The sequence below is a fragment of the Heliangelus exortis genome, chromosome 19, assembly GCF_036169615.1.
Source record: "Heliangelus exortis chromosome 19, bHelExo1.hap1, whole genome shotgun sequence".
In the NCBI taxonomy this organism is placed as follows: Eukaryota; Metazoa; Chordata; class Aves; order Apodiformes; family Trochilidae; genus Heliangelus; species Heliangelus exortis.
In genome coordinates, this window is record NC_092440.1 from 13,035,045 (window position 1) to 13,059,117 (window position 24,073).

General features: G+C 54.4%; 2 protein-coding genes across 10 annotated transcripts in view; both read left to right on the forward strand.

The window, feature by feature from the left end:
- GRK3 (G protein-coupled receptor kinase 3) overlaps positions 1 to 9,176 on the forward strand; it is a 56,660-nt gene extending 47,484 nt beyond the window's left edge. Inside the window, exons 19-24 of one of the 5 annotated variants that reach the window (XR_011729783.1) lie at positions 245 to 381; positions 712 to 747; positions 1,377 to 1,490; positions 2,039 to 3,172; positions 3,878 to 3,996; positions 7,179 to 9,176. Coding sequence is in view for 2 of the 5 variants with exons in the window: in XM_071763667.1 (XP_071619768.1) it covers positions 245 to 381; positions 712 to 747; positions 1,377 to 1,490; positions 2,039 to 2,200 (449 nt within the window). In the remaining 3 variants the exon portion in view is untranslated. Of the gene's footprint in view, positions 1 to 244; positions 382 to 711; positions 748 to 1,376; positions 1,491 to 2,038 lie in introns of all 5 variants that reach the window. The other 4 variants (XR_011729781.1, XR_011729782.1, XM_071763667.1 and 1 more) reach the window with 4 other exon arrangements.
- A 408-nt stretch (positions 9,177 to 9,584) lies between these two features.
- Positions 9,585 to 24,073, forward strand: part of MYO18B (myosin XVIIIB) — a 51,352-nt gene continuing 36,863 nt past the window's right edge. For 4 of the 5 annotated variants that reach the window (XM_071762800.1, XM_071762799.1, XM_071762801.1 and 1 more), the window contains exons 1-15: positions 9,585 to 9,704; positions 10,734 to 10,807; positions 11,446 to 11,603; positions 12,186 to 12,998; positions 13,211 to 13,277; positions 13,460 to 13,572; positions 13,742 to 13,906; positions 14,654 to 14,852; positions 15,796 to 15,938; positions 16,241 to 16,341; positions 16,798 to 16,861; positions 16,969 to 17,113; positions 21,711 to 21,881; positions 22,286 to 22,376; positions 23,439 to 23,631. In XM_071762800.1, coding sequence (XP_071618901.1) covers positions 10,771 to 10,807; positions 11,446 to 11,603; positions 12,186 to 12,998; positions 13,211 to 13,277; positions 13,460 to 13,572; positions 13,742 to 13,906; positions 14,654 to 14,852; positions 15,796 to 15,938; positions 16,241 to 16,341; positions 16,798 to 16,861; positions 16,969 to 17,113; positions 21,711 to 21,881; positions 22,286 to 22,376; positions 23,439 to 23,631 — 2,460 coding nt within the window. In that variant the 5' untranslated portion in view covers positions 9,585 to 9,704; positions 10,734 to 10,770. The remainder of the gene's footprint in view (positions 9,705 to 10,733; positions 10,808 to 11,445; positions 11,604 to 12,185; positions 12,999 to 13,210; positions 13,278 to 13,459; positions 13,573 to 13,741; positions 13,907 to 14,653; positions 14,853 to 15,795; positions 15,939 to 16,240; positions 16,342 to 16,797; positions 16,862 to 16,968; positions 17,114 to 21,710; positions 21,882 to 22,285; positions 22,377 to 23,438; positions 23,632 to 24,073) is intronic. The other variant, XM_071762802.1, reaches the window with a different exon arrangement.

Sequence of the window (24,073 nt, forward strand, 5' to 3'; positions counted from 1 at the left end):
ATTCTTTAATAGTTGATAGAATAATTTTTTCAGAACCAAATTCTCTTTTTGGTTCCCCCCCTGCAGCTGTACCTGCTCGTGTAACTGGAGCAGAGCTGGCTCTGTGCAGGCTGAAGCTCTGCTCTCTGGTGAGAGCACGCGGGGTCGTGTTGTGTGCAGGGCTGTGTCCTTCCCCAGCACAGCACAACTGCAGAATGCTTTGGCAGTGCCTCCTTTTACTTGCTGATGTTTCCTCTGCTTCTAGATTATGCACTTGGGAAGGACTGTATTATGCATGGATACATGCTGAAATTGGGGAACCCCTTCCTGACCCAGTGGCAGCGTCGTTACTTTTACCTCTTCCCCAACAGACTTGAATGGAGAGGAGAAGGGGAGTCCCGGGTGAGTGGGGTTACCTGGGGAGCAGCAGCTTCCAAGGGGGAGCAGCAGCTTTCCAGGGAGAGCAGCAGCTTCCAAGGGTTTGGAAGGCAGGTGGATGCTGAGGCAAATCTGGGAACTTGTCCTCAGACATAGCTCTCCGTGGCTGGAGAGTTTTGTCTGAGTAAATCCACTGAGTAAACCCAGTGGGTTTGAGAAACCTGAGTCTCACCGTAGTTAATGGGTAGCTACACTGCACTGAGGAAGCATAAAGTTGACTTGAGAAACCTGTTGACTTTGTATTGTTATGTTTTTAAAGGAATTTGGTAGTTCATGGTGTTGTTTTTCATTTAGGACCGCTGGACTATTTATACAAAAAAACATAAACTGGTAAGGTCATAAATGCTATAGCATTTTGTTTCAAAGAAAATGCTATAGTAACATTAGTTTAGTCCAGCTGTGATGATGTGCTAGGCAGAGCATTTGTATATTTAGTTAAATGAGGGTTTGGAATTGCAAAACATTGTTTTCTTGCAGTCTATAGGGAAAGCTTTTCTGCAAACTGGTCTGTATGTTTGCTTTTTTTCTAAGTATATAGTGCTTAAATATTCCCTTCCAGCTATTTGAAATAGGGAGATTGCCCTGTTTTTAATAACAGCAGTAATACTTGGGAAATATATAAAATTATATGCAACTCTCTTGAGGGAAAATAGTTAATATTTTGTTTGTAGACACACCTATTTGTAGATTCTTGTTTCATGCTGTCATTATTACTGGCTTTCTTAGCTTATATTTCATTGTCCCTGAAGCAACCAAGCCCCATGCTAAATCTCTCTCTTACCTTATAATCTAACTTTAGTTCATGACCCAGTCTTCAGAAATAGAGATTTGTGTAATGGCTGTTAATGTTCATACCTTGATTTAGGTGGGTAGTCCAGAAAAATTAGATATTAGCTTTACTTGATGGGCAGCAGTTTTTTTCAAATCATCTTTCTGCTTTATTTTTGCAAATGCTACAGCAAAACCTCCTGACAATGGAACAAATAGTATCTGTTGAAGAAACACAAATTAAAGATAAGAAATGCATCTTACTGAGAATTAAAGGAGGAAAACAGTTTGTCCTACAGTGTGAGGTGAGCTGCTTTTTTTCTATAACTCTTACTCAGATTGTTTTGCGTGTCATAAAATGATTGATTAATTAATAAGTTTCTCACATCCTCCCATTATGTATTTGCTGTGGGTACTTCATGAAGCAAAGGTGAGCCTGAATAAAACTGGGAAATTTTTATCTCACTCAGATTTTGAGAGCAGGGAAGTGGCAGCTGTGCCAGGTCCTGCCGGGGATCTCGGTGGTATTTGGGCCACAATGAGCTCAGTTTAATAAATTGCTGCAAACTTGAAAACTTCTCATCCTCTGTGGTTTTCAAAGGCCTTTTGGGGAGGTGTCTCACTGCAGTTGGTTCATGTTTAGCAGGTTCTCCACAGAGGATCCTCTCCAGCTGCAGTGCTTCCACCTTGCCTGGTCCATGCAGTGACGGAGGAGCTGGATGCTCTGAGTAGCCCAAGTTACTCATTCAACCCTTTCTTTGGGTTTTCCACATTGTGTCAAGTGCTGTCTGAGAGAGGAGATGCTGTTGGCACTTTACTGTCAAGTACCAAACTACTTCTGATTCTCTTTCAGAGCGACCCAGAATTTGTTCAGTGGAAAAAGGAGCTGACAGAAGCCTTCACCGAGGCGCAGAGGTTGCTGCGTCGGGCTCCCAAGTTCCTCAACAAATCTCGGTCAACAGTTGTGGAGCTTTCCAAGCCACCCCTCAGCCACAGGAACAGCAACGGGCTGTAGGAGACAGGGAGCAACATTCACTGAGGAGAAAGCTGCTTTGTTCAACGTGTCGAGTCTCACAGAATCCTTAGGAAATTACTTTGTGCAGCCCTGGATGCGGGATGTGCCGAGAGGAGGGAGGTTGAGATGTTTACAGCGTGGGATGATGTCAGGACTCTGTCTCTGGAGGTTGTGAAGACTGAAACAATGGCAAGTGACTTCATGCTCCTGGCAGTGGTGGCAATCACCAACCTTGGAGGCTGCCTATTGCTCCCACGCATTCCCACACCCCGGTGGTGTCCGTTACTCTCCAACTACTGATGGAAGAAAGGAAGGAAGGAAGGGACAAGATGCTGTTTCCTCTGCAATACCCTGGTTTGGTGTGTACCAAGCCTGGAGGCCGAGGTGGTTCCTGCTGGCTGGGACAGCCCTGGTGTGTGTGTGACCCTGAGAAACCCCTCGGCTGTGGGAGGAGCTGCAGACTTGCCCTGCTGGATAACCTTTGGTCTGTGGTGTTGCCGTGTTGTTCCCACCATTACTGCTGACTTGATGATAACCTTTCTCCATACTGCTGGTGATCAACAGTGTGACTCTTATGCACTTGGAAGTACTGAGTTCTAACTGTCCTGTGGTTTAAATGTTATTGCTACTTCGTGGAAACCTTGAACTCAGATTATTCCCTTGGTTTGTTGTACTTGCTAATAGTAGCTACCACCGTTTTGCTTCTCCTACGTATATGCAGTACTATAACTGACACAATAGAGTAATAATTGGTGAAGAGGAATTTATGGTAGCTTCATCTTGTGCTCTGTTGTATAAATTGACTATTTTAGCACAGTTTTTAAAGAGCAGATTCCTTTTGACAAGTTTACAGTGAACATAAAGACAGTTCTTTTCCATTTCAGGTCAACTGCACTTTTTAAAAATTAAAAAAGTTATTCAAATCCCATGCATTCCAGTGCATGTACTGGGTTAAAATATCTGAGTACCTCGGTACGTATTCGGGATCACTCTTCAGTTGTGGGACTTGTGGATCCTTCTCTGTTGTACACAGAAACATTAAGCAAGTGTGTTCTCCCAGTGTAGATGTCCCAGACCTTTGCTGTAGCTCAGCTCAGGAGGTTCCTGCACACATCTCGTGGCTCAGCTTGCAAAAGGATTTTTGATTTTCTTTCTGAGAGTTCCAAGTGTCCACATAGAGAGCAGCCTGAGAATGGAACTGAAAAACGAGCTGATCAAATGCCAGATTTCTGTTAATTCTACTTGAACCATCAATCATGTCATGTGGAAACTCTTGCTAAAGCAAAAATATCATCTTTTAGACTGTCAGACAACGTTGAGCATGTGCAGGCAGCCTTCCCCTGGTTGTTGTGATGTTTTGTAAGAGATAGGTCAGGACCTGAATTAAAACTATTTTTTTTTTTTTTTCCTGATTTGATAACACCTTAGAGAACATTTTCTGCCTGGTTAGGGTGGTGCAACTCTCCTGCTCCCTAGAGACAATGGGAATTTTATCTCCATAAACGGGAGCAGCTATTCCCCCAGCAGCTGGTGTGTTGCTGATGGGAAACTGCAGAGTCCTAGACCTGTTTTCCTTGTAGAAAGGTACAAATTGGCAAACATAGGAGAATTATTTGCAAAGTACTTGTTTATATCCTGAGCACACTTGTAATAAAATGTGGATGTATTTGCTTCTAGAAGTGGGAATGGCTCAGCTCAGCATAGTGTGTGCTGTCACACGTGTGTGACCCCTGTCCCACCACCTGCTGCAGCCTAAAAGGGAAAATGCATTTGGGAAGATGCCCCCTGCCACTCAGGTGATATCTCAATGATTTTCTTTTTCTTTTTTCCCCTATTTGTTTTTCAAAATCTGTAAAAAGACTACCAGCTTCTCTGTCATCCTTACTGGTAAGTGATGTTCAGCCTCAGCATCCTCTGAGGCAGTGGTGGTGGTTACCAAGGTGTGGCACAGAAAATCTCATTTCACTGCCACTGACTGCACTGGGTGGGGGGCAGCTTTCCCTACATACCATGCTCTGCTCTCATTTTGATTTTTGCTCTGGAAAAAAAACAACAAACCAACCCTCAGACTGTGGTAAAAGCAGCTCTAGGTTCTCATGTGACTTGTTCATACTTTCTGACTTCATTAGCAGTTCCATCCTTCACTCTGAGCTTTTTTCCATGCTTGCTTTTTACTCCCAGCCCTTGCTGGCAGAGCTTGGCAGGCTGTGGTGCAGCCAGCCCAGGCTGTGGTGCTGGTGTCTGTGCAGAAACTGTGCCTCAAACCCAGAGACTGAGTGTGAGATGCAGGCTGTGTGTTGCCTGATGGAAATACACAGATTTTGAAGTGGGGTGGAGTGGGGAGCTCCTTGGCCTGGGTGCCATGCTGCCAGGCAGCACTGCTCACCAGGGCTGGGAGTGGAATGGCAAAAAATGTGCTTTTCTTTGGCCAGCTGATTTATTGGCAGTTTTTAACACAAAACTGTGCTGTTGGGAGAGGAAGAGAGGTTACTGGAGTGAGAAACTGGTGTGTGCTGGGGTCTCTGTGTGGGAGGCAGTGGTTCTCCTGGTGGTGAGGGAGAGCTGGGGCTCCATCCTCCAGAGCAAAATCTTAGATATTGCTCCCAGCTGATTGTTCCTGCTTTAGGTACCAAATTCTCTGAAGTTTTTCCTTGGACAAAGGTCCTTGCTGGTGATGTTCTGCATGAGGACTGTGCTGTAGCTGCAGAAAATCTTGTTGAAGGCAGAGAGCAGGGGGTGGTGGTGGTGCCTGATGCAGCATGGCCACGTTTGTAGGACTCCTTTTTAATATTCAGGGAAGTAAATATAAAAGAAATCAGAGCTTCAGGCATCAGCAGAGCTGAGTAAATGATTAAACACAGATTTTTATTAAACAAATAGTAATAAAAAAAATCCACCAAGATTTAAGCGTGGACGGGAATTGTTTCTTCTGTTTCAAACTGGAGACTTCCATGCCAGACAGCTGGGTTAAATGCTCCCCTGACAGACCCACGTGCCCTCAGTGCTGCAGAGATTGTTTTCTAATTACTCTGTGTCTCTAAAGAACAAGCTGACAAATGCAGGAAGACTGGAGAGCAAGTGCAGGGGTGACGTGGTGCTGGAAAGGGGGAGTTTCTGCTCAGGGGATCAGAGTGGCTTTTAGGGGAGCTCCAGCTCTATTCTCTGTTTCCCCCTTTTTTTCCCTCTTCCTCCCTGTCTTTTTTTTCACTCTTCCCCCTTTTCTCCCCCTTCCCCCCCCTTCTTCCCTCCCCCTTTCCCCACTCTGAGGTCGGATGGCAGTGTTGATAGATGAGAGTTGCTGTAAATTAATGTCTCACTGCAAGAGCAGGGATACATCAAATGCTCACCAAAATCTCACTTTTTGTGAGTTAAAATTTTACGTGCAGGAGAAGCAAAGCACTGAATTTATTCCTGCTGGAAGCAGAGTGCAACTGAGGAAGCTTTGGAGCTGGTCAGGAGCTTGGTGGGTGTCAGCTGAGAAGGCCCAGCTCTGCTGGTACAAATTTTTGTTACTCAAATTTATCCAGTAATAATTTTGCAAATTCATGAAACTGTTAAAGGAACATTTACGAATTTTATTTTATTTTTAAAATGTTTCATCTGGGTGTGAGCTGTCGAGCTTCCTAACTATAAAACCTCCTTGGTATGAGTTGTGTTTGAGCTCTGGGTCTTGTCCCCAGTCCAGCCAAGTCCAGGGCTGCAGCCTCACCAGTCCCTCCTCAAACCAGTGCAGTGAGAGAGGCTCTGGAGCTGATCCAGCTTGCCTTGACGTTCCCCACGTGTTACCCCCCATAAGGCTTCAAAAATAGGCTCTGGGGAGGCTCAGAATATTTGGCTGTGGGGCTGGGAAGCCTGGTGGGTCAGGACAGGGCTGTGCTGACCATGCACACTTCCAGGACAGAGACCTCAGCTTGGCTGAAATTAAGGAAATTCAAGAACTCTGCTTTGGAGATGTGGCAACAGTTGGTTTTCTTTTTTTTTTTTTTTTCTTTTTCTTTTTTTTTTTTTTTTTTCCTTTTTTTTTTTCTCTTCCACTTTTGCAAGGGTTGGAACTGGCCAGAGGCTCCTGGGGTTGGTTTTGTTCTGGTGTGTGCAGTCCAGGGCATGGGGCACAGGGAATGTTGTGCATTGGGTGCTAATTCCAAACCTGTTCATCCAACTGGGATCCCCTGCAGGCAGCTGCTGGGGGGCTGGGGCTGGACCCCCAGATCCTGCAGGATGGAGCCCCCCCTGCCCTCTGATGCCTCCTGCATCAGTTCCAGGTGGGTCACAGTAAATTAAACCCTGAGCAGTGACCTGGCTGGAGGTGGGGATGCTGCCCCTTTCCTGGCAGCTGGGCAGGGACAGGGCTGGGGGCTCGGGGGGGTTTGGCTGAGCTGGGGGGCACTGGGAGGCACTGGGGGGCACTGGGAGCTCCCCAGGCAGCAGAGGGCAAGGACACAGTTACTTAAACTCTGAAATGTTCAGAATATCTAAAGAGGAAAGGACTTATTGTGAAGTGTACAGTAGGAAGTAAATAATTCTAGTTGTTGTTGATTAATGTCAGGACTGGGTCAGTTCTAGAGGTTAATGAAAAAAAAAAAAAGAATAATCTGAGAGGCGTATTTTGAAAAAGCATAGTATTAATTTTAATATTGTAAAAAAAAAAAAAAAGGAAATATCTAAAGTATACAGAGAACCTATGTATATCCAAAAGTATGAGGAATTTCAAGATAATCTACTTTTGTTTTCTGTTGATTTCTATTCCATGGTGTACATATTGTGTGGATTGAACATTGGCTGTTTTAATACTATTGTTAAATTGTATTTTTATTTCGTGTTAAACTAATCATCACAGACTCAGCTTTATTTTGTTTATGTAAAGGTTGCTATGCTATGTAGGTATAAAACCAAGAATTCTATTTTAACAAAAAAAGAAAAAAAAGCATTTTATATTATTTATTAAATACATGTTTCTCCAACTTCTGACATTCCACAGAGTTTCTGCTCCATCTGTGTATGGAATGGCCGTTCCTTTCAAGCAGGACCAGTCAGCTTTATTCTGTTTTTCATAATAAAGTTGAAATAGTTTCTGTCAGTCTGTACCCTTCTGTTTCGAGCACAGGGACTTGCAGGCACTGCTGGGACCATCTCAAAGTGCAGTGGTTTGTGACTCTGGGAGCATCTGAAAAGCTCATAAATAGTGAGGGTGCAAATAAACCCTGGCTGTGGTGTTTCTGATATTCCCCTTTATTCCTTGGCATGGCAGAGTCAGCTTTTATTCCTCTGAGTCTGTGCTGGGTTACTGGGGATTCGTGACCTTAAATTGGGGTGAGGAATCTGCTCGGGGTCTGGGAATCAGCTCAGGTATTTGGAAAGGGCTCGAATGGTGAGGTTCCTGCTGGTGGAAAGGGGCTGAGTGCTGGAGCAGAGCCTGATGGGCTCACAGGCACCCAAAAATATCTGCTGGGAAGGATTTCTGCTGTTTCAGGGGGATTTAACTTGGTTCTGACAGGCAGGCTGGAGCCTGGGCTGGGGTTGGTGCTTGGGGGGCTGAAAGGGCCCCAGGAGCCAACCCCTCACTGCCAGTAGCCACGGGGCAGGCTGGGCTGGGGGGGCTGGGGGCTTGCTGGGGTGTTGGCTGTAACCAAACCAGGCACCTCCTTCCCGAGAGGGTTCAAGGGGAGCTGGGAATCCACCAGATAACAAACCCTTTGCTAAAAGTCAGGGCAGGGGCAGCGATGGCCTCTGCAGGGTGAGGAGTACTCAGGGTGGCAGAGGATGTGCTGCTGGTTTGGGGTACATGCTCTTCTCTTTGGGGTTTGGGGTACATGCTCTTCTCTTTGGGGTTTGGGGTACATGCTCTTCTCTTTGGGGTTTGCAGGTGCTTTTTGGGATTAACCACACAGCCCCTGGAGGCTGAGCTGTGGCATTTGCCAGTGGTGCTGCTAAAGTCACCTCTTGAGATGCTGCCAGGATTGGAAGGGGATGGCTGCTTTTCCCTGCTTTTCCCTGCTTTTCCCTGCTTTTCCCTGCTTTTCCCTGCTTTTCCCTGCTTTTCCCTGCTTTTCCCTGCTTTTCCCTGCTTTTTGCCCTGTTTTCTCCCCCTCACCCCTGCCTGCTCCTGTTTTCTTCCTGGCTGAGTTACTGAGCTGCTCTGCTCTGCCTGAGAGCACCCAGAGGCCAGAGGTGGATGTGAGGCTGGGATCTCACCCACTGCATGTGCCCAGGCAGGGATTTGTTGGAAAATCTGGGCACCAGGGTCAGAAATATGTTTTTTGGGGTTTTGTCCAGGGTTGGGACTCACTGTCCTGCCAGGCTGGAGCAGGTCAGGGACCATGGGTAGCTGTGGGCTTGCCTGGATGTGGGGCTGGGAAGAGGCTTTCCCAGTTTTAGCAGGCATTTTTCCCTAAGGAAAGAGAGATCAGAGAATGGGTGAGATGGCAAATTAAAATGAGTCTGAAAAACAGAATAAAGCACGAGCATCCTAAGAAAGAGAGGTGTTTTTACAAGCACTGTTTCAGTGACAACATTTGGTCCTTCAAAAAAAAAAAAAAAAAAAAAAAGACACAACAGAAAGGAGCAGATTCACACAAATAGCTACTAGGGGTGTAAAGAAATCTATTGAAAGAAAACCTGTTTTAAATGTGTAATTTAATGGTAAGAAAAGCCAGTATCTGTAAATAACTTTAGATATTGTATCTATGAGAATCATTCTTTGTTTTATGTACTTGGCTCTTTTCATATTTATTGTGCAGAGGAGGGGCTGCTGCTGCACCTTCAGTAGTACTTCTCACAGAGACTACTCCGAGTTTACAGTCCTCAGCTGTTTGTGACTGATGTGCCACACTTGGGTCATCCCGACGTTGTTTTTTAGATTTTATTTTATTTTTTTAAAGGGTTATTTCGGCACAGCTACGCTGCTTCTGTGTGTTGGTCAGTACAGCTGCTCTCAGACGATGAGAACCCCAATAATAAAATCCGTCCTTTGCCTGTGGGCTGTCTCCTGCTTCTTTTGCTCTCACCTCTCCCTTTCTGGTACCGGGTTCTGTTGGGCCAACCCCTGCACCCCTCACCTCCACACAGAGCTCAGTCCCATCACCGTCCTTCACCTGCGGTGCTGGTCCCCGTGTCCCCACGCGTGGGGAGGTGCTGGCTGGTGGGACAGTGCGGGGCAAGGATGTGGCTGGGGGTGCAGCCCCCGGTCCCCCCCACCCCCTGCATCACCCCTGGGGTGTCTCGGGTCTGCCCGGCGCGGTTCCCCCTCTCGTGGCAGGGGGGACACGGGTGACACGCGCGTGTGCGGAGGGGCTGGGAGGGCCCCGCGGTGCCGTCGCCTCTCCCCAGCGGAGGCCCCGGTGCCACCGCCGCGGGTATTTTTAGCCGTGACATGTGTCACCTCAGCTGCCAGCCCCGGGGGGAGGCTCCCGCTGCCGCCCATCACCCCCCGCCTGCCCTCTGGGCTGCCCGCTCCCGCCCAGCCCGCTGCCGGTGGAGGCCCCCGAGCCCGCAGCCCCCCACCCAGGTACGGACACTCCGGTGGTGGTGTGGGGGGGGTCCTGTGGGGTGGGAGGGTTGGGGTGGGGGTCAAAGTGGGGCTTTTTGGGTGTGCGGGCAGGCGGGCCCCTCGGCGGGGAGGTTATTTTTAGGTGGGAATGGATGATGGTGATAGCGGCAGCCCCGGCTCCGGGGGCGGCTTCCAGCCACGGGCTGTGCTGGGGAGAGGAGCTGGGGGGCTGCCTTGGGAATGGGGACACTGCTCCCTGCGGGAGGGGGGGCCGGGACCCCCTCGGTGGCCTCAGCTCTTGGCACCTGGTCCTGGGTGGTTCCTGCCTGAGGACCAGACCCGAACGGCTGAATGGGGCTGAGTCCTGCTCCCCGGGTGGGGGGAGTGGGGGTGCTGGTGGTCCCCAGGTCGCGGTCCCCAGCCCGTGTTCGGGCCGTGCTGTGTGCTTGGTTGAGTCACATCCCCTGCCGTGCCTCAGTTTCCCCACGTGTGGAGCAGGGATTGAGGATCCAGCGGGGTGAGCACTCTGGGCACCCCCTTGGGCTCTGCTGCCGACGTTTGGGGCCGGCCCCCCCCTCAGGGATGGGTGGCAGAGGCTCGGGGTGACAGCACGGGGACAGAGCCGGTCCCCAAAGGGAGGCAGGGCAGGTGGAACCCGGTGCTGCGTCCCCAGAAGGCAAAGGGACATTCCTCAGCCGGGCCCTGGCTGTCCCCCACCCCTGCCCTTTACTGTACAAGGAGATGCGGCCGCTGCGACCTGCTGGGGGCATGAATGATCTCGACAGGTGAAGCTGGGGGGTCGGCCCGGGAAGGCTCCCGTGGCCACCCTGAGCCACCCGGCCCAGGGCAGCGGGGTCCTCTCAGTGTCACCGTCACCCCGGACCACCCCCTTCCCACGCCCCTCCCCGTGCTGGGGGACGGCGGTGGCTGCTGGTGGCCGCTGGTGGCTGCCGGTGGCCCTGTCCCCTCGGTGCCGGGGCTGCTGGGGCAAGGTCACGCTGCTCCTGGCTAATTCTCTGCTCTCTCCCCACCCGTGCTCCGGCACAGCCCCGCGGCTCTCGGCACAGCCCCGTCCCTGCTCGCCATGGCCATCTCCTCCCGCCTCGCCCTCTGGGAGCAGAAGGAAAGTTCGGGTCCGGGGCGGTACCGGCGGTGGTGTGGGGCTGGATGGATGCTCAGGGTGCTGGGCAGGGGCCGTGGGGGGGGGGACACACACCGCAGCCACCCTGCCACACGCCTCCGGGGCTGGTGTCCCCTCGCTGCCACGTGCACGTCGCTCCTGCTGCTCCCGGCTGGAATGTTCTGGTTTGGAGCAGATTTGCTGCTGTTGAGGGAACGATGTCGGCTGCAGGGCTGAGCCTTGCGGGGCCCTGCCGGGCTCGGTGCTGCTGCGGGATGCGGGGCAGGGTCTGGGCTTGGGGCCGCACGGAGGGACTGCGGGTCTGCATGGGGCTGCAGAGATCTCAGGAGCTGCTTCTTGCCTTGCTGCAGCCAGGACAGATCCTGCCGTGGCTGTGACAGAGCTGCCGGGGACCCAGGGCTGCCCCCAGACCTTGGTGACATGCAGAAGGCTTGGTGCTCTTCTGCAGGGCTTTTTTGTTTTTTTTCTTGGTGCTTCTCCTGCTCGCCACAGCATCCCCGAATGTGCTTGTGGGTGCCCGACAGACCCGGGTGCTGCTGCTGCACTGCTGCTGTCCCTCTCATTGCCGGGGGTCCCTCCCTGTGCCCAGCCTGTAATCCAGACTCTGCTCTTCCCAACAGATCCGGGACGAGGATCGGGGCCCGGCCCCATCTCCCCCCCCTCTGCTCCTCTCTGTCATCCCCGGGGGGTTCATCAAGCAGCTCGTGAGGGAGACCGAGAAGGAAGCCAAGGTGGCCAAGCAGAAGAAAGAGGCCAAGGCCAGCTTGAAACAGGAGGTGAGCAGTGGGGAACCCCACACAGCAACCAGGGACACGGTGCTGGCTGGGTGTCCCCACCTGTCCCCAGCTCCAACCAGTTCCTGGGGGCTGGGGGGCAGCAGGGCCCCACAGTGCTGCCCCAGATGGGTAGCTGAGGATTTTTTTTTTTTTTGCAAGAGGAGGGTTGGATGGTGGGGCTGGGACTCAGCACGCCATGAGCTGCAGCCCCTGTCAGCCTCTGCCACTCAGTGCTGCAGAATCCATTAGTGCAGCTTTGCCATTCCTGCCCTGCTCGATTGGAAGGGGGGTAATAAAGCAGAGAACAAAGCTCTGTGGTTCAGCTCACTGAGCCTGGAAGCGTGTGGGGCATCCCCAGGCAGGGACTGAATGGCTGAGAGGGAGGAGGAGGGTGATGAGGATGCTGCTGCCTGGGACTGTGCAGCCAGGTCTGGGCAGGCTGAGCCCACAGTGAGTGGGTCAGGGCTGGAGCTGTGTCCTGCTCAGGCATCCCACACCAGGCTGTGGATCCTGAGGCCAGGGCTGGGGTTGGGTCCTTTGCCCTCTCCCCCTCTGACCTGACTTCTCTCCTTTGCTTGGCAGCCCGTGGAGGAGGACAAGGCCAAGGACACCCCAGCCACCAGGGGAGAGGTGGCCAGCAAGGGACAGCCACTGCAGAACGGGCTGCACACCGTGGAGCAGAGGGGCAAGGGGGTCCCTGCCCCCACACCCAAGGAGCTGCCACCTGGGAAGGCTGCCCCGGGGACCACCCCCAGCAAAGCCCCTGCACCCAGCACAGCAGCAGCTGCCCCCAAAGCAGTGGAGCCCTCTCAGCCTGAGGCTGCCAAGGCTGTGAAGGGGTTGTGCCTGGAGAAGAGCCCCAAGGACCCCTGCCCAGGAGGCACCCCCCCTGCTCCAGCCCCCACACCCAGCAAGGGCCCCCAGCTCTGCAGCAAAGTCCCAGCAAAGGAGGGGATCCCACCCAAGGGGACAGGCCCTGAGAGCACCAAGAAGGAGAAGGGGGCACCCCCGAACCACCAGCAGCACCCAGACAAGGTGGAAGCCAAGAAGGAGCCAGGACCATCCAGGAAAGAGCCAGAGAAGATGAAGAAGGATGTTGGAGGCGGCAAGAAGGAGCCAAGGGAAATTAAAAAGCCTGGAAAAACTGCAAACAAGTCAGAGGGGTCCAAGGAGAAGCCGGGAGGGATCCAAGAAAAGGCAAGAGAGGCAAAGGAGGTGGAGAAGGTGAAGAAGGAGCCAGGAGAGGTTAAAGAGGCACCAAAGGAGAGCAAAGAGGCACCAAAGGAGAGCAAAGAGGCACCAAAGGAGAGCAAAGAGGAGGCACCAAAGGAGAGCAAAGAGGAGGCCTCAGCAGGAGCAAGTACAGAGGAGGGCGAGGGCACAGCCAAGGAGCAGGTAATGAGTCTGCAGCCCTGCTGGGCTGTCTCCCCGTGTCCTGGGGACATTCTCTGCCTTTCTGTCCTCTTTTGCCGTCTGCAGGGGCTCAGGTGGGGCAGGGGAGGGGCAGAGGCTGTGCCTGGATTTGCTGCCATCCCTGGGACAAGTGGGGTTTGTCCAGCTCTGTTTTGCCCGGTTCCTGCACCCTTCCCCTCTCTCCTCCCCCGCAGGCTCCGAGGGACGCTTGGTACGAAGCAGAGAAGGTCTGGCTGATCCAGGAGGATGGATTCACCCTCGGTAACTCCCATTCCCTCACTTCCCAGCCCCGAGATCCACGCTGTCTGCAGCCGGGATGTGGGTGGGAGCAGGGGGGGCTCTGGGTGCTGCCGGGGCTGTGTTCATGACTCCTGGGCAGCTCCTCATCCCACCCCGGGCCGTGCTGGGTGTGTGGGGGGTGGTCTCACCGCCTCTCATTGCAGCCACCCAGCTGAAACCCGACGTGGGGACCCCCGAGCTGCCGGCGGGGAGGGTGAGGGTGCGGCGGGAGGCGGACGGCAGCATCACCGAGGTGGATGAGGACAGCGTGCAGCGGGTGAGCCCCCTCCTCATTTCAGGCTGCGACCCCCACCCACAGTGTCTGGAATCAGGATTAGACCCGAAGCAACCCCTGGGGCATTCTTCCCGGGCTGGATCGGTCCGGGCTGGGTGGGATCCGGCTCCGAGAGCAGAGCTGAGGGGGTGCTCTGGCTCTCTCCCTCCAGACCAACCCCCCCAGCCTGGATTACACCGAGGATTTGGCCTCGCTCCTCAGCCTCAACGAGTGCAGTGTCCTCCACACGCTGCAGCAGCGCTACCGCGCCCGCCAGCCCTGCACCTTCGCCGGGCCCAGCCTGGTGGCCATCGGGGCGAGCAGCGCCTCGGGGAAGGTGGGCGGGAGGGGGGGGATGGATCTCCCGCGGGAAGCGGTCACCGACCCTCGTGGGGACGGCGGGGATGCCCATGGGTGCCAGCAGGTGGCACCGTGGGACTGTCGCGGGCTCTGAGGACGGCGGAAGCGGGGGTGGTCATCGGGACGTGCGGGGCTGGGGATGCTCTGAGGTCACGGCGGGGCAGGGGTGCGGTGGGGGATGCGGTGGGGGATGCTCTGGGGACATTTGGGGCTGAGGAGGGGGGAGGATCGGGTTTGGGAAGCCAGAGGGGTGGGGGATGGTTTGAGGACACTCAGGGCCTGGGGTGTTCTACAGCTGATGTTGCTCTGAGGATGTTTGAGGTGCAGGGATACTCGGGGCTGGAAAATGCAGGGGCTTGGGGTGCTTTTCACTGGAAACTGTTCCTAGCACCGATTTTTTCATGGTTTTGTGTTGCTGGGGCTGCATGCTGAGCAGTCTGAAAGATCTCAGGGCCTGGGCCCTGGGGTGATGCTTGACAGAGCTCCTGCTCGTGGCCAGGTTGGAGCAGGTCCTGCTGCAGGTTCCTGGGATAGTCCCCAACCCTTTGCTGATGTTGCAGCCGGGCTGGGGGTTGTGTCCCCTTCCACAGGGAACCTTAGGGGGGTGGGGGTGGGTTTCTGCACCCTGAGGAGGAACCATCAACCCCGTGTGACACATCTTCAGCTTTTTCTCTACAAGGAGCCTGCTTTTGGGGCATGTTCCCCACTCTCTCGCTGCCCACAGGTGCTGAAGGGGAAGAGGGAGGGCCTGGCCCCAGACATCTGCTCGGTGGCACAGAGAGCCTACAGGAATCTGCTGCTGCAGAGGAGGGACCAGAGCATCCTGCCCATGGGGCGCAGCGGGGCTGGGAAAACCTCGTGCTGCCAGAGAGCCCTGGAGTACCTGGTGGGCACGGCGGGCAGCCTGGAGGGCAGGGTGTCAGGTACAGGAATTGGGGATCAGCCTGGAGGGCAGGGTGTCAGGTTCAGGAATTGGGGGGCAGCCTGGAGGGCAGGGTGTCAGGTTCAGGAATTGGGGGGCAGCCTGGAGGGCAGGGTGTCAGGTTCAGGAATTGGGGATCAGCCTGGAGGGCAGGGTGTCAGGTACAGGAATTGGGGGGCAGCCTGGAGGGCAGGGTGTCAGGTACAGGAATTGGGGGGCAGCCTGGAGGGCAGGGTGTCAGGTACAGGAACTGGGGGGCAGCCTGGAGGGCAGGGTGTCAGGTACAGGAATTGGGGGGCAGCCTGGAGGGCAGGGTGTCAGGTTCAGGAATTGGGGGGCAGCCTGGAGGGCAGGGTGTCAGGTTCAGGAATTGGGGATCAGCCTGGAGGGCAGGGTGTCAGGTACAGGAACTGGGGGGCAGCCTGGAGGGCAGGGTGTCAGGTACAGGAATTGGGGGGCAGCGTGGAGGGTTGGGTGTCAGGTACAGGAATTGGGGATCAGCCTGGAGGGCAGGGTGTCAGGTACAGGAATTGGGGTACAGGAATCATTTATCTGCTCCTTGTGTCAGCACTTTTCCCACCCAGTCAAGCGATGGGTGAGGTGAGAGGGTGGGTGCTGTCAGGGAGTCAGGAGCAGGCTGGGATCTGGGAGCTCTGGGCAAGGGCTGATGGACAGCTTGGAGCAGGGTGACACGTCCCTCCCAGGCTGGAGGCAGTGTGGGATGCTGTCCCCATTCCCTTTGGGGGCTCTGGGTCCCAGCATGCTGGGACAGACCCTCAGGAGGAGCAGGTGGAGGCCCAGCCAGGAGGAGAAGCCCCTCCAGCACTTGCTGGCACCCTCGGTGCTGTGCTGGTGCAGCCCTGGCAGGGTCTGGCTCTCTCCCAACAAGCTTGCAGGGCTGCAGCACCCCTCAGGAGGTGGCTCAGGGGGCTGTGGTTTTGCAGTGGAGAAGATCCAGGCGATGTTCACGGTGCTGAGAGCCTTTGGCTCAGTGACCACCAGGCACAGCTCCAGCTCCACACGTTTCTCCATGCTCCTGTCCCTGGATTTCAGTGCCACGGGGCAGATAACTGCTGCTCACCTCCAGGTACCCCCAGGGCACTGCTGGGGTGGGAGGGCTGGGGCTGAGCCCAGGGGTGCTCAGGAGAAGGGGTGAACATCCCCGGGGGGGTTCCCAGCCAGCCTGGGGGGGTGGGAGCAGCAGGGGGTGGGGGTTGGAGGAGCAGCCTGGAGCAGAAGCATCCGGGGGCTCTTCTCACCACGGGGCTGGCAGGAAAAAGCCCTTAAATCAGAGCTGCCCATGGCCCCAGAGGGAGGAGAGGGCTGGAGCTGGGGTCCCTGCCTGTGTCCTGGGGTCTCACATTTGCTGTGTTGCCCCCCCCTCCCCAGACCATGCTGCTGGAGCGGGGCCGTGTTGCCCAGCAGCCCCCCGGGGAGAGCAGCTTCAACATCTTCCCCCTGATGCTGGCGGGGCTGGATGCAGCAGAGAGGTGGGTGTGCAGCTCCTCTCCTCACCCCCCTGCCATCCCCCATCCCTCCCCTAACACCCATCCCACAGTTTGCTCCAGCAACGCCGAGTTTGAGACCCCTCTGATGGGAGACTGGGAGGGTGACCACATCAGTGGAGCTGCAGGGAGTTGTGCACCCCTGAGACTCTCCAGGCAGCAGGGGGGTTGCTGGTGTTTTTTGGTTTTTTTGGGTTTTTTTTGTTGCACCTTTCACTACAAGTGATATTAGGGGTTGATCAAATGATCAGAAAACCCTTTCCCTGCTTCTGGCTTTCCCCACAAGCTGCCTGTCCCCGGGCAGAGGCTCCAGGTGCATTTGGTGCCAGCAACCCCTTGGATGTTGCTGTAAAGGCAAAGGGGCTGCAGGGGGGGTTGGAGATGCCCCCTGGGGGGTGGGCAGGAGGCAGCTGGAGTCTCAGTGTCTGCTCCTCCTTGCAGGACAACGCTGCACTTACATCAAGTGACTGAGAACAACTCCTTTGGGATCAAACCCTTCTCCAAGGTAGGGAGAAACGCTGCCCCTTTTGCATCCCCCTGTCTGTGCCCCCCATCCCAGGGTGTTCCAGCAGAAGCAGGGACATTTCCCTTCCCATCTCTTTCCCCCTGCAGCCCGAGGAGAAGCAGAAAGCCTCAGTGGCCTTTGCCCAGCTGCGGGCTGCCATGGGCACCTTGGGCATCACAGCAGAGGAGCAGGTGGCCATCTGGCACATCTTAGCTGCCATCTATCACCTGGGAGCTGCTGGTGCCTGTAAAGGTAAGGAGAGCCCTCTCCCCCTCTCCTTGTACCTCCTCCTGGTGCCAGGGGCTGGAAGGGGGTGAGGAGCCACATCCCAGTGGTGTGTGGGGTCCTTGGGAATGATGCAGACTGGGGCTGCTCTGAGCTGGTGGTTGCCCAGAGGAGGTGGGAGATGCTCCATGTCCATGCCCAGCCCTGAGGGATGGGGATGGGGGCTGCAGGATGGGGATGGGGGCTGCCAGCCCCATGGGGAGGATCACAGTGGTTGACTCCTTTGTTGGGACTCTGTCCCCAGTGACACTGGGAAGGGATGGCTTCAGGTGACAATGATTTTATAATCTCCTGAGTGTCTAATACAGTAACTGAATGTTAATAGGATGAGTCTGGATGAAGATGGTGTTTATAAGGACTTTGTTAATGCCTTAGCCCTTATAAATTATTGCAAGATGTGCTCTAACCCACTTGTGAGACAGCCACATTGATTTACACTTGTCAATTCACGAGGGCTGCACAAAGGCTGCTATAAACTGAGCCACAGACATTTCTAAATGTTCCTGCAACATGTCATAACACATCGGATGCTAATTTCTGCCATTAATTCTTTATTAATTATCTTAAAAGGATGAACGCTGTCATTACTCACAGCAAGTTCTCTCTCTCCCTCTCTCTGGTGTTCCCTTTCCCCATCTCCAGCTTCCCTAATGCCCTTCCAGCTTTTTAAAAAACAACCCTGCTGTCTCAGGCTAAAGTGTGTGGGATAAGGCTCCAAACAAAGTCCTTCTGCCTTGAGGGTGTTCAGGAGAGCAGATTCTGGAGCTGTGTCTCCTAAGGGTGACCAAGGGACAGATCCTGTGCTGGCCACAGGGGCTTTGCTGGGGCACCTGGGCTGGTTTGCCCAAACGTGCTGAGCTTTCTGTCCCCAGCATCCTGCAAGTCAGTCTAGAAGTGAATCCAGTGCTATATTCAACAAATATGGTGGCAATTATTCCAGCAGGAATAGATTGTTAATAGCAGGCCCAGGCAGGGCTTGGGGCTTCAGAGAGGACTTGGGTATGGGATTAACAACCAGAGCATGTCTCAGCATCACTCCTCTGGTATTGATTCCCCCATTGTGCCTCAACAAAAGGGGAGAAATGAAAGGAAATATGGATAAAAAATGGATCAAAGCCAGGTGGAGCAAAAGCCTCAGTGGGGGGCAATGGCTGCTTTAATGTGGTTAAATCTGTCTCTCCATAGCCACCTCCTCCCTTCCCCTCTCATGCACTTTGAAGTTGCATATTCAAAATCCTCTCCTTGAAATCTCACCTGAGGGAGCCCCGTTCTGATCTTCTGCTGGTTCTGCTGGCACTGCTGCCCGTGTCACAGCCCCTGGCACAGCCCCTGGCACACATCCCAGGCTCCAGCTGTGCAGGTTGAATCCACCTTTTTTCCCGTCACAAGTTCCCTTTGCCCAGGAATAAACCAGGAGGGAGAACCCCCCCTCTCCCTGGCTGGGAGTGGAGAAGACCCTTGCAGTTAGGGAGACACTGGGGAGAAAAAGTTGAATTTCCCCAGCCTGCTCTGTCCCGGTGCCAGCGCTGCTTCCCGGGGCCTTTGAAATGGATCCGGGCGGCTCTTTTTGTGGGAAAGCAGCAGCTCAGCAGCCGGAGGCCAGCAGGGCATCCTAGGTACCCATTCACCTGAGTCTTTCAGTCCCCTTTGTCCCGGGCTGCAGAATCCTGCGTGTTTTCATTTATTCGTTGCCTGTTTAACCGGGAAGGAGGTTTGGGGCTCAGCTGGGGGTCGGCATTCAGCTGCCTCTCAAGCTGTCCCTTTTGCTGCCTGCTACAAAAATAAAAGCATCGCAGCTCCCTGCTTTCTGCAGCCTCCCCACCGAGCCTTTAACACAGGCGACTGCGGCTGCAAAAGAGGCTCCAGATCGCTGAAATCCTTCCCGGTCCCCAGGTGACTCCCCCCCCCCCCCCCGGCTTAAACCTCCCCCATCCTTAACCCTTCATTATCCCTACAGCCTCGGAGTCGACGTGACCTTCCTTTCCTGAACTGATGTGGAAATGACACCTTGTTCTCCCTCCCCTCCCAGCTCAATGCCCAGATTTACCCTCCTTTTTTAATTAATTTAATTTTTTTTTTTTCTTTTTTTTTTCTTCATCGCTGCCTGTTGCTGACAGGAGGTGGGACCGGGACGGGCACTGTGCCAGCTCCTCTGTGGTGACAAAAACCTCTGTCCCCGGGGCTGGCACTGCCTCAGGGGGGAAAGATGTGGGGAGGGGGTGTGGGGGGATGTGTGTGAGGTGACACGGAGGGGCTGCAAAAAAAACCCCCAGGATCTGCAAAAAAAAAACAACCCAGGAAAAAACAAAAAAAATACCAACCCCCAAAACTAACCCCCGCCAAAAACAAAAAGCAAAAAACCCAACCAAGCAAAACCACAACCAAACAAACCACAAAACGCTGCAAAAACCCCTGCAAACCCAAATTCCCACCTCGTCAGGGCTCTGTGCCCCTCCTCCCGCCCCTCCTCCCGATGCTCCCGGTTTCCCCTTTGCTCTCAGCCCTCTCTGGGCTTTTCCTTTGCCGAACCCCTGACCCGGTGCCTGTGCTGTGGGCGAGCCAATTCCTCCCGATTCCTGCCGGGAGGGCTCCTCTGCTTCCCTGCACCACTCATCAAAGGAATTCTGGGGTTGCTTTAGGGGTGGCCTCCTGCCCTTGCCAGATTTTCTCTGCTGAAGCCTTTTGCTCTTCAGCACCTCGGTTTCCAGGCTGGGGAGGGCAGTGCTGCTGCTGCTGCTGCTGCTGCTGCTGCTGCTGCTGCTGCTGCTGCTGCTGCTGCTGCTGCTGCTGCTGCTGCTGCTGCTGCTGCTGCTGCTGGGTGGTTCTGTGTCGGGAGGTTGGTGCTTCTCTGTCTCCATCACTTGCAGCCCACAGAAGTTTTTCCCCCGGTGACTTCGGGGGAAAGGCTCAGAGAGGGTCTCCAGGGGCTGGGGCTGGGTGCAGTGACCATCCAGCTGCTGGAGGATGGATGGATGGATGGATGGATGGATGGATGGATGGATGGATGGATGGATGGATGTCCTTGGGAATTCTTTTCCCCAGGCAAGAGGATGTTGAGGATTTAGGCAGAATAGGGTGGCTGCTGCTCCCTGGGGAAGGGGGAGCACAAACCATGCTGAGCTGCAGGGTCCCCAGAAGGAGGGGGTTTGCTGGGGGTGCTGCTGTGAGCAGCCCAAGCCCCCACCTTGGGGGGTGTCAGGGGTGGTTTCCCTGCTCAGCACGAGGGATGTGGTCCAGGGTTCAAGGAGCAGAAAACACCAGGAATAGCGGGAATCCCCCAGCTGCTGCTGCTGGCTCCTTGGGGGTGTTGTGGGGGTTCCTGCTGACATTGCCTCTCCTGCCTGGAGGTTTTTACCATCCCCACCACGGCCCCTGGGCTGGGGGTTTCCTCCCTGCATGCTGTTATGGCACTATTTGTTCAGTGCTCTGACGTCTTTATTGCAGAGAGTGGGGGAATTGCAGCCTGAGTGGCAGATTTCTTTAATCACCCCATTACACAGTTCTTCCCTCTGATATAGATGGGCTTTAATATGTCGTACATCAGGCAATGGGTCAGCAGAGAATTGACTGGAGAATTTAGTGCAGGGCAGACAAATTAACCATTCAAGCCAGGAGGAGCCTCTTTGCCCTCCCTGCCCCTTCCCGGAGTAATAAAAAAAAATTGAAATGAAAAAGAGAAGCCCAGTTGCTGGCCAGGGAGCACGTGTGGGCAGTCGAGTGAGACCGAGCTGGTGCTGCCCCTGTGTTTTCCTGCTGCTTCTCTTAAATATTAAATGGGGCAGAGTAATTACCTTGCAGGTGTTTTACAAGAGTCACAACCTGCCCAGGAGGGCTGCAGGCTGCTGGTCATTTATGAAGTGTGAAATGGTGCCTGGGCTGGGATGCTGGAGCAGCTGGGGGGGGATGTGCAGCTCTGTGCCCCCACAGCCCCTCTGTAGGACATGAAGAGAGCTTCTGTCTGAGGGCTCAGCATCTGTCCAGCCAGCTCAGATGAAAATAAGTGAAAACAAAAATTAAATCAAAGGCTGGGTTGTTGTGGTGATTCCTCTGCCTGCTCCAGCACAACCCTTGATGTTGGAGGGCTTCAGTCAGAATAAAAAATAACAGGGAAAGATCAAAGGGGAAGGGGAAGGGGGTGGCTCTGGTGGGTGTGCTGGGAAGCAGCCCCCTGGCTCCAGGGAAAGTGGCTTTGTGCTGCCTTGTGCATCACCTCCCCAGGACTGGGGACCTTGTTTCCAACCCAAACTCTTTCCCTGGCCACCAGCTGTATTTTTGGGCTTGTTTTGCCCTGGGCCAGGGGTCACCTCCTAAATTCCTGAGGTCTCTGGATGACTGGGTTCATCTGCTGCTGGTTCTGCTCCCCCCTCCCCAGGCAGCACCTTTCCTTTCTGGGCTTGTAAAAGGATTTATCCCACGGATCTCTTCCCTGGTGATTTCAAGCTGGTGCTGCTGGGTGTAAATGCTGCTGTTTGTTTGATTCTGAGGGTCTGCAGAGGGGAGGGGGCAGGGATGTGTTCCAGAGGGGCCCAAGCTGTGCCCGTCCTGACCCCCTTCCCCTCCCCAGTCGGCAGGAAACAATTCATGAAATTTGACAGCGCCAGCAAAGCTGCAGAGGTGCTGGGCTGTGACCTGGAGGATTTCACCACTGCTGTGTTCAAACATCACCTGAAGCAGATCCTGGCACAGGTGACAGCTCGGGGGGCTCGGCGACCCCCGGAGGAGGAGAGCCCGGCAGGTACTGGGGTGCTGCTGTGTCCCTGTTCCCTTTGTCTGAGGGTGAGGGGGGAATCCCTGTGCTGCTCTCTGCAGGCAGTGAGGCCCATTGGGTTCTGCTGGTGCTGGTTAAATTCTTACCTGTGCTCTGGCACACGGGGATCCTCAGCCCTGCAGCTGACCCTGTCCTCAGGGACACCCAAAGAGCAGCTGAATTCAGGTGGTGCCCCTGGCTGATGGGGGTCAAATGCTGTGAGAGCTTTCCCTAGAAAAGAAGGGAGAAAAAGCCACCCCAAGGAGGAGGGCAGGAGGCTGGGCATCCTTCCCCTGCCCACTGAGTGAGGGAATTCCCTGCTCCCAGCTCAGCTTCCCGGGGCTGGGCTGGCAATGCACAGTGTGTCTTTGCTCCCCTTTTTCCTGTGCCAGGCCCGAAGCTGACGGGTGTGGAGTGTGTGGAGGGGATGGGCTCGGGTCTCTACGAGGAGCTCTTTGCCTCGGTTGTCTCACTCATCAACAGGTAGGAGATGCTGGGGGTGGCTGCAGCCTCTGCCTCCTTCTCCAGTGCTGCAAAGAGGAACTTGAAGCTCTCTGGGAAGAGGGAGGGGGCAGGAACCACTCACTGCCTGCTGCAAAGAGAAACTGATGGGGAGGTGTCCATAGCAGGGATGCTCCTGCCCTTGGATCAACCCCAGTGGCCTCCTCTGGATTCACTCCAGTAGATCCCTGTCCTCCTCTTGTGCAGGGGGCTGCCCTAGGGGCTTGTCCTCACTCTTCTTATTCCCACCTGGATATCCAGGATGGAAAGAGCACTCTCTGTGTCCTCTTCCTTCAGGTGGTTTAAATCCAAGATGATCTATTTGGATAAATAGAATGATTTGACACCAGAGGGAGACTCAGCCCCCTGCACTGTTCAGTTCTGATGCACAGCTGGGTTTGTTGAAGTCAGCATCCACATGAAAGCTGCTGCCCAGAAATACTCTGTTGTCGCTGCAGGTTTATTTTAACCTGCAGCTGAATATTTTTATTGTAATTCCTAGCAACCACATCCCAAAGGGGAATGACTGATGGTGCTCTAAGGGCTGACAGAAGAGAAAAATGTTGCTGATTCTCCTGAATAATAGGATTGAGTCAGGATGTGTTCTGGGTCCCCTCTTCCCTTTAAAGGCAGCAGCTCTGTTTTGGGCATTTTTACTTCCCACTCCATCCCACCAAAGCCTGTGAAGTCATTGTAACAATGATCCAGGTGCCCATCACATCTTTGGGTGAAGATGTAGAACTTTAAATCACCGGAGTGCCAGGATGGGGCCAAGCATGGGATGGGCAGCACCTCCCAGCCCCTCCTGAAGTGTTTGTTGGGTCAGGTCAGGAGCAGCCCTCACCCTCCCAGGCTGGGAGGAGATGCTGGCTTGAGCAGATGAAAGAAGAGGTGGGTGAAGCCTAAGGGAGAAGAAAAGGGGCTGTTCCAGGGGGTGCTGGATGCTCCTTGACCCGAGGAGACACGGGGAGAGGAGGAGATGGTGTCCAAGCAGAGGCTTTTGTGTGTAAACCCCAGGTGTGTGTGTGGTGTCTCTTTCCCCAGGTCCTTCTCCTCCCAGCACCTCTCAGTGGCCTCCATCACCGTTGTGGACACTCCTGGCTGGCTCAACCCCCGGCACCAGGGGGGTGACAGGGCTGCCACCTTCGAGGAGCTCTGCCACAACTACCTGCAGGAGAGGCTGCAGGCTCTGTTCTATGACAAAACCTTTGTTTCAGAGCTGCAGAGGTACAGAGAGGTGAGAGGAGAGGGCTGGCAGCAGCCTCCTGGCGAGCAGCATCCCAGCACCTTGGTCCCAGGGGGTCCCTGGCATGGGGGCACTTAATGGGAGGGGGGCTGCAGAAAGGAGGGGTCTGTAGGGAGCTGTTGCCTGGAGCTGGGTCTGTCATCCTCACCCTGCCCCAGATGGGGGTCCTCTGAGGTGGTGTCAGCCTGGCTGGGCATCTCCTGGGGCTGGCTTGGTCCAGCTCAGCAGCATCCGTGTCCTTCTGTTGGTGCAGCTGAGTTTTTCCTCAGGCCATGAATAATGGAGAACAGAAAGGGAAATGATAAATGAGAGCAGAAATAAGCTGCTGATAAATGTACAAGCAGACATGAGCCTATTAAGGCTTGCAGAAGTTCTCCAATACCTCTAGCCCTGGGAAAAAAAGATGAATTCCCACCCTTAACAGTCACCCATG